Below are 9398 nucleotides of genomic sequence, written 5' to 3'. Positions count from 1 at the left end.
GCCAAAGACTAGAAAGGTCTGTTACTGAAAGAAGTACTAGTTCTAGTCTTCCTATTGCATGAGACTTTCCACACTGGTGCTTCAGTGTATCAGTCACCAAGGATTTCATCATGATCTTAATGTCTTCCTCAAAACCAATTTGTGTCTAACCCAGAAAATGGCATGCAGCCTTGCTTCATACTTGCCTTGACTAAATATTGGGACCTCCTAGGCATTTAACTCTTTCTTGGCCAGTTGAAACAAAAAAGGTACATGGGCCTTGAGCATTCTCTGGACAATGGAGCTGCTTTCAGAGAGAGAAAACCCTCCTAAGAGAGCTTTTTTGATGGTTTCACAATGAAGCCTGGAGTTGGTATGACTTAGGTTGTTTCTTAAGTCTGGTTTTAAGTAGATGAAACCACCTGAAACTTTTGACTTGTGATATGCTACCATGAAGGATGCAGTAGTGGAACAGTTGTTCTTGTAAGCATTTAAGATTCTCCTAATGGATTTTGGTGAGTGATCATTAAACTGTTTTCCAGCTTGCCATATGTATATTCGTTTTTTGGTTGGAATAGAGAGACATTCTTTTTTGTTATCAAAGTAAAACTGGTCCTGACTTTCTTTGTGAAAATTTCAGCCCTTCCCATTGTTTGCTTGAATCATTAAAATGTTATCTCATAAAAGAGCACATAAAGCCTGTTTGAAAATAGAAATATATATAGTTTGGATTCCTCTAAACAGATAAACCACAACCAATATTGTTTAATCAGTTTAATTTGTTTTTCAGGTGGTTCACAGAACCAGTACACTCAAGGTTTGATTAGAAATTGCAACATTAAAATTTCCCAATACTGACCAGGATTCTAGTTCATTGATACATTCTTATTGTTTGCCTCAAACAGAGGGAAATGGAGTGACCTTTTGTTGACAGTGATTAGCAGTAATAAGGCGACTGTATATAATTGGCAATCCCCAGGAATTCTTTCCTTTCTATCATTCAGTGTCAGGGAGAAGTGTTTTGAAGCTATTTCTCTTTTAAAGCTTTCCTGAGCATGTTTTAGTAAATATTCCAATTTCTGTTTAGCACCCAGATTGGGGAAAACAGCTTAGATTCAAGAAGGGAAAATCTGACTTTTATACCTGTTATCAAAACACATGTCTTTTCCATATGTATGTAGCCAATGGAGAAGACACTTACAGCAAAGAAATGCTTAAAAAAGTCAGGTGAAATTTTCACCAAAAACATAAACTGGCAAAAACCAGATGTTCTCAGCAGTAACAGGAATTTTAAAAACAGGTACAGGAACTATACCTGTTACAGTTAGATACTGGATAAAACTGAAACTTATTAACACGGAAGGAAAATCACACCCCAAACCTGCCCACTTAGCAAGCCTCACTGTTAAAGGTTCTCCCTTAGTGCATGTTCTAAGAGAAAGAGGAAAAGAATCCCCATTCAACAACAGCTACCATCCAGTTGACCCAGAGATGAATGGGAAATTCTTATCCTGGCAGAAGGTGGGAGAAGGAACTATGTAAAGGCTCTAGACCCTGAAAGGATGGCACATCACAACAGAAATAATAATGACTATGGTAAATCACAAAGCAATGACAGCCTTTGCACTTCTCCAATAAGCAGATATCATTCTACCTGTTTGTGCAGCAAAGTTCAGTTGTTTCCACAGTTTTGTGATTTTACTAGAACTGATTTTAGAAGTTGAAGCAAATATTAAGAAGGAAAAAAAAAAAAAACCCAGTGTAAAGGGGTTGATAATCACTCTGGCAATATTTCAAACTATCTTCTTTTTACTACCCCTTAGAACTAGTTGAGGGGAAACAAATAGAAATGAGTTAAATGGAAGCACTTAACGGTATTAGGGATGGTGGGGATGGGAATGGCATTTATCCCTAGTATATTCCATATACAGCAACTATTTCTTTCAGGACTATGACAAAGGGGACATAAAGGTTGAGGCCTATGGTAAATTGAGTCAGACAACACAAAGAGTAAAAGGCAGCCATCACCTGAATAGAAGGTACTTCTTTTGTCTTAAGTCAGGGAAGCTAATTATTCCAGTGTGTTCTAAGGAGAACTCGATAAGAGGGATAGCCATCCCTATAGCCCCACTAAAGAGAGGATTTGGATTCTAGTCCATATGCACTAAAACATATCCCCAGTACATCCATGTAAACAGGAAATCTAGACAATCACAGATAATACATAGTCATAGATGCTTCACAGCTGAAATGGTAATGTGCAGTGGCTGAAGTCTTTTGAGGGACAGTGGTGCTATCACTCCAGACATTTTCTTGAGGTATTGTTACTTCTTGTTCAGTCTCACAGCTCTTGAGATAAAAATGGTAAGCAGTCCAAAAGAGCTGACACTTACTTTTTCCTTCCATTATTTTCCTTTACACTTAATCCTGAGGACTACCAACCAGTTCATACTTCTTCATTATGAAAAGGTCTTGCCCTAATGAACAAGAGTATAAAGTTATACAAGATGATTTTTACCAAAATCGCATGGGATAATGACCCTTGCCATGTTTCCTGCGGGAGAATTTCAAGACACAATGGCCAAAGCTGCCACATAAGGGAGACATGTTGTAGGATTCCAGTTGTCACATGAACTCTTTTCAGAGGGCTCAGAAATCTGACTGAGCTCTGGCCATTAAGGTGTTAGTCTTACTGTTTGCTGGATTTGTTTCTACTGCCTCCTATCAAGCAAAAGCTTAAGGTAAGGACACACCAACCAATGCCAATTAGACATTTTCTCTGCATGGAGGGATATGGTAGGAGGAAAGACACTTAGAATGTGATTTTAAATCAATTAAGGTGAGCTTGAAATTGAATAATACTACATTTCCTGTCTCCTGGATTCCCATCATCCAAGAGCAATAGAAATGGCATGCTTGAGAGGACCAATGATCCTCAGTTCATCATTGTGCCTTTGAAGAAGCACTTAAGGGAGAATTTGCAGAAGTATGCAGTTACCCTCTCAGTTGTGTTATCACCAAATAGCCCTAATTTTCTACAGTCTCTTTTGAGAGGCCATCATACAGAGATTCTTCTTAAACTTCTGCACCCATGTATAGTTTCTGCTGGCACTACTATTTGGACAAACAATTCTTAAGTTTCTGACTTGCTATGAGAAGTGCTTTCTTTTACCTAAAGCTATTAGGTAGAGCCCTAGAGCTGGTCTTCCAGGACCTGGTGAACATGTCCTTGCTTTTTTCTGGATATTTGATTAAACACTTCCCTCAGCTTTCACCTTTCCAGAATGGGGTCTACATTTTAAAGATGTGTCCTCATGTGGAAATACCTCTACCCCTTATATTTTTTGTTCTTTTCAAATCTTTCCTCTTTTCACCATGTTTTATAAATAAGAACACTAGAAATGCACAGATTTAAGACATAGCCATAGTTTTGTATGAGGTGGTGGTTTCAGTGTTGTCTCCTAGAGCTCTTCCTGATGATACCTAGACAGCAGTTAGGCTTTTGGCCACAGAAGCACACTTTGATCCTCCTCCCTCTTTAGCAATGCTTAGCTTTCTTTCCTGAGTTTTAGCAGACCTCATCATCTTATCAGTTGATGATTCTTCCATAAATACATTACTTTACACTTGCCCACAATGCAACTCATCTGTCACTTTTCTGAGAGTTCTGCAGTTTTGTTTTTTTAATCTCTTACGGTTTAACCTTTCATTGCCTCAAAGTAGTGACATTATAAAATCCTATTTTCAGGTCATTTATAAAAATCTTAAATAAGGTTTAACAAAGCATCAACCTTTAGGAAAACTTCCCCTATCAGCATTCTTTACAGAAAGATATTTCTTTATTTCTATACCTCTAAGTTTGTTTCCTAAGCATGACAAAATAGTACCACAATCATATAGCAACTCATGTTTTAAAAACTGCCTCAGTGACGAATCCTGAGACAAAAGTTCTTTAAAAGTCTGAATAAATTAAATCTGGTTCCTTCTTGAATGCATGTTTCTTTTTATCCTCAAAAATCTAGAGTACACAAATCAGGTATGATTACCCATAAGAGTCATTTTACCTTTCCTTCAATAGGTCATGTGTGGTTAAGGCTTTAGTGACACCACTAAACCACTATTTTACCATCTTGCCAAGTCAAGATGGGTCAGACGATGAATTCCTATCCAATCAACACAACTTGAATATCACACAGCAGTATGGAAGAAGGTAGAGTATTGGGGAAGAATTAGAAAAGAAAGTGGAGGAAACCAGCGGAGGTAAAACCTAGCTAGGTTGAAAGGTTGTTCTCTTTTTTATACTGAAGTCAAAATTATGTGATTAAAGAAAGCCACAGTGACATAGGGGGTGAGAGACAACAAGTTGAGATGTTTATGTTAATTGATGTTTAAAACACATTTTCAGACTCCAGTCTACCAAATGCTGAGGAGAGGACTGGGAGAAAGTCACAGTGCTGGGAAAGCAGATATGCCAGGGACTACACCTGCAGCTGTGAAGGTGGGCAGGACTTAGGCAAGCCAAGGGGGGCTCAGAATCAAGGCCCCTACTGATCCCTACCACATCATGCCTTCAATTCAACCTAGCTCTGGTGAATACATTTTTCTTGATTCAAATTTCAAACAGTTATAAAGGGAAAAGTTATTGTATTAGCATTGTGCCCTCCAAATGATGCTTTCTATTCCAGCATCACAATGAAGAAAGTGTAACACAAAGAAAGCTTAACCTTAAAAATCTGATAGTAATAGCCAAGATGATAGAAGCTTGGTTCCCTTTCCAAAAAAGGCAGACTCCAGATCCTGCTTGTTGTGCCTCTCCTGGCCCCCATCTTGCTAGACTATTTCTTATCCCACTCCACTACCGAGGCCAAAGCTCAGGCCTGCTACAGGAAGCTCTGGGACATGGAATCTTTGGTGGCTCTGTGGATAACTGAGGAGGTGAGTACTTTTCCTTGTTCACACATGTGGAAGAAGCAAATGTCTCTGCCATGAAACCAGGAGATGAAATGGCCCTACAGTGCCCAGAAGATTCCACCTAGTATACAGAGGGCCAGAAGGCTTTATATAGGCAAGAGATGATGTTTGAGCCACACACAAAGCTGTTGCCAATTTCCTGGGACATGGTCATGCATCCTCTATCCATGATAGAACAGCTAGTAGAAAGCACACCCCCAAGGAGTAAGTCAGGCACTCCTCAGTCTCTCCAACATCCTTAGGCAGACTTATTCAACACTGGATGGAGGCGTCTGTCCTAGATGATGGTGCTATTGCTGGTGATCTCCTCTCTCCTTGGCACAGGCACTTGAGCCGCTGCTGTCAGAGCTCAAAGAGGGGGTTATATTTCCTAATCTCCTGAAGAAGTTTTTCTTTATCCTGGTTGGCAATGGCCAATGCTTGTTTGGTTTCTATAAGCTCCTTTTGTAGGGTAGGCAGTTCTTTGACCTGAGGAACAATAAGTAGTTTGCAATTAATTAACAGACTAGGGTAATGCCACCTTTCAACAAGAGGCAGTAAGGAGAATAGGAATGAAGGATCCAAACAAAAATCCACAAGTTAGGGCAATGACCAAGAGAACTCAACATGTGGAATATGTGATTAGCAACCATTCAACTCCAGCTCTTGACTTGCAGCCTTTATTCAGCACTTCTAGAAGCTGCTGCTAGGTGACAGGAGCCCAAACTACCCAGTTAACATAGCACAGCAACATTTTCAGCCCTTAGGGTTTTACCAGCTTCCTCCACTCACAGTCCCTATGGGCTTATGGAAAAGATACTCTTCAGTTAGGTCCTCACCTGCTGTCCAAAAGCCTCTCCTGTGGGCACCAGAAACACCTGTTCTTTTGAGGGCTGCCTCTTCTCACTTTTAGGTACTTCTGTTGATGGTCTGTCCTGAGCAGCAGCTGGAAAAAAAGTAAAGATTCAAAGTGACAAACTGCTGTCAATAGCTGGACAATTCTGAGCTGTCACCTATTCCCTCATAAGAGAAAGACATAGAAAAGTAATGAGGCTGACAAGCCTGACTCACCACCTATGTGGAACACACCATCATCACTTCGCTTCAGCATAATGTGCTCCATGGCCAGAGTGATGGGGATAGGGCCTGGGGATGTCGGATAGATGGGGGGGATATCATCCTGCAGGAAGAGAAGGAAACCATATGATGCTCCCAACTAACTAAGGGCAATTTAGATAACACAACCCATCCTGCCACCATTCAGCTTTAAGCACTTTTATGTCATTACTTCACACATTATTGCAAAATATAAGAGGTATAACTGAGTCCCATTCTAGAGTGAAGCTGAGGCTTAAATATCCTAATAGTATGCACATGGTCATGTTTCAAGACAAAGACAAAGCTAAGATTACAGGCAAGATCTCCTTACTTGAACCCAGGGCTTTTCTGACAAACAAAGTGCTCAGCTGCTAACCAAAATGTCAGCAGTTCAAATCCATCAGCCACTCTGAGAGAAAGATGTAGCAGTATGCTTCCATAAAGATTTACAGCTTTGGATATTTAGGGTCACTATGAGTCAGAATCAACTCTATAGCAATGGACACAGGTAGAACACTGACTAAGTGCATTTTCTTACTTGATCCTCACAGTATTTTATGATCCTCACAGTATTTTATGGTAACAAGGGAAGAAGTTGACAGCTGTCACTCCCAGAATTCCATCCCCAACAAAGTCCAGTGGAAAAACCAAGGTTCCTCTCACCTTTAGGGTGATGCTGGAGTTAAGGAGTTCAACCTGCATGGGAATCACCACTGGAATCTCCTCATCCTCCAAGAAGGGACCCAGGCCATTGAGCACTGAAGTGAGGAGCTCTAAGTCACAGCCACGAAGCAAGAAGTGCAAGAAGCCATTCTGAGTGGCCAGGGGGGAATGAATAGCTGCACCAGGCCCCACCTCAAAGCGAAGGCCCACAGCTGGCCTGATATGGCCAGTCTTTGAGGATTCCTGAAAATCTGTACCTTTGAGAAGAAAAATAGAAACAGCCAGGGACTGTTCTAAGCACTTTACATATACTTAATATTCATAAAAATCCCACGCCAAAAAGTATTATCACCACTCTTACCTTATAGATGCAAGAACTAAGGCACAGAGAATAACTTGCCCAAATTTAAACAACTCATAAGCAGCAAGGCTAAGATTTGAACCCAGGAACTCTGAGAGCAAAGTCCATGGGCTTAGCCACTCAAAGCAGACGTGAGGTTAAGGAGTAATAAAAAGCTGGCCTTCCTTAGAAGGTCTAATAGCCAAGGGAAAGCTCTTAAAACATAGCACCTTCAGCTCAGCTAAATTTGAATGTCTCTTCCCTTATCAAAGACTTGGTCTTCTCAACTCTCTCTGATACAGCCAAGCAGGATCTATGCTAACCTGGCCAAAACTCCACAAAGGACAATCCCAGGTATAGCCAAGGATATCAAACAGCTTTTACACTTAGGAGACTGAATTGGTACAACCACTTGGGAAAAGAATTTGCCATTATCTGGTAAAGTTGAAGCTGTACCTATGCTAATGATCTAGAAATTATATTCTCAGGAATATAACCCTGGAGAAACTCTTGAACATATCCTATTGTTTTAAAAAACAATGCACCCACATAAATAATGTGCACTCGTCTAACCACAGCATGCGTAGGAAATTAACACATGAGGGGGTTGCGTGGTATGTACCACGAGACATGAACAGGGTTGTTTATGGCAACAATCTAAAACAACAAAAACAACCAAACTCAAATGTCTGTTCAGAATAAATAGTGGTAATGGGATCTGTGTGCATGTGTGTGTGTGTGTGTGTGTGTGATTTGGGTGAAAGTTAACAGAGCAAATTAACTTTCCACACAGCAGTTCACATAAACTTTGTCTCATGACATTGACTACAATTTACCAAAACGCAACAGCTCCCCTCCCACTTCCTCCCTATAATTAATTACCTCTTCCCTGTGTCTTTCCCTCCATGTACTCCTGTCCCGTCTCCTCATGTATACAAAGCCCTCCTATTCTCCCATGACTATTCTCTCCAAGGAGTATATCTACCTAGTGTAAATGTTCACCTCATCTGCCTGTCTTTTGTTTGGCTGGAAGCCACAGGTGGGTTCAATTCTAGACCTGAAGGGTAGCTAGGGGCCATAGTCTCAGTGGTTCCACCAGGTTCTATCAGACCAGCACACCTGGTCCCTTTTTTTTTCCCCACAAATGATACTGAGTTTTGTTCCACATTGTTCTCCCACTCTATCCAGGATCTCCTACACAGATCCCCCTCTGAGTGATTAACAGTGGTAGCTGGGCACCATCTAGTTCTTCTGGTCTCACAGTTACATAGGCTGAGGACTGCATGGTGTACCAGTCGCTTGGACTAATCGTTTCCATCAATCTCTGGTTTTATTTATTCTTCTGGACGAGGAGACATCCATCATTGCATCTAGATGGCTGCTTGCAACCTTTTAAGATCCCAGTCACTACTCGCCAAAGTAAGAGGTGAAACAATGTTTTATGTAATATGTTATGTCAATTGAGCTTGATGTCCCTTGCAACTATGGTCCCGAGCCGGTAATGGGGTGATAATAATGTTTCAAAATTGGACTGTGATGATAGTTTCACAGGTCTATAAATTTACTAAATATTTTTCAAACTATATACTTAAAATGAAGGCATTCTGGTGGTGCAATGATTAAGTGCTTGGCTGCTACCTGAAAGGTCAGAGATTTGAACCCACCCAGCCACTTCATAGGAGAAACAACCTGGTCATCCACTCCCATAAAGACTGCAGCCTAGGAGACCCTATGGGGCAGTTCTACTCTGTCACATAGGTTGACTACGAGTCAGAACTGATGGCAGACAACAGCAATACTTAAAATGAGTGAGTTTTATAGTATGTAAAATTATACATCAGTAAAGGTGTTTTTTAAAAAGTGAAAAATGTATACCTGTAATACAACAAAATATTATACAGTAGTGAAAACGAATGCATTATAGCTAACTCAAAAACAAAGAAGAATGTCAAGACTATCAAGTCAAGTGAAAAGAAAATCAAAAAAGACTATAAACTATGATTCTATTAAGATAGTCTCAAGGAGTAGTAGGAAAGAGGAGAAAAGGAAGCCTCAGTATTTAGGAGCACTGAACTTATATTAACAATAACAGAAAAAATGAGAACAGGTAAGAGTGATGGTTGAATATGATGAACACTGTATCACTAAACTGTACATATGAAGATTGTTTAAATGGCAAATATTTTGTTACACAGATACATTTACCACACAAAAAAAGAGAAATTTAAAAAAACTTCCGAAGTTGTTATGTTGGTGAATGTCTTGGTGTGTATGTTTTCACCACAATAAAAGTTAAAATAATAATAATAATAATACACTGATACAAAATTGTGGCAAAATTATAAAGTAAAGGAAGAGAATAATAAAC

The 9398-nt window shown here is 40.0% G+C and overlaps 1 protein-coding gene across 1 annotated transcript in view; it reads right to left on the bottom strand.

Annotated features, from left to right (window-relative positions):
* Positions 1–5292: 5292 nt before the first annotated feature.
* Positions 5293–9398, bottom strand: part of UHRF1BP1 (UHRF1 binding protein 1) — a 108115-nt gene continuing 104009 nt past the window's right edge. Inside the window, exons 18-21 of the mRNA XM_007939361.2 lie at positions 6691–6947; positions 6001–6109; positions 5769–5875; positions 5293–5418 (exon numbers count right to left, since the gene is read on the bottom strand). Coding sequence (XP_007937552.1) covers positions 5293–5418; positions 5769–5875; positions 6001–6109; positions 6691–6947 — 599 coding nt within the window. The remainder of the gene's footprint in view (positions 5419–5768; positions 5876–6000; positions 6110–6690; positions 6948–9398) is intronic.

This window comes from Orycteropus afer, unplaced genomic scaffold (assembly GCF_000298275.1).
Source record: "Orycteropus afer afer isolate SDZICR_OR568_19922 unplaced genomic scaffold, OryAfe1.0 scaffold00059, whole genome shotgun sequence".
Classification (NCBI taxonomy): Eukaryota; Metazoa; Chordata; class Mammalia; order Tubulidentata; family Orycteropodidae; genus Orycteropus; species Orycteropus afer.
This window is presented reverse-complemented; position numbering and strand designations above follow the sequence as displayed.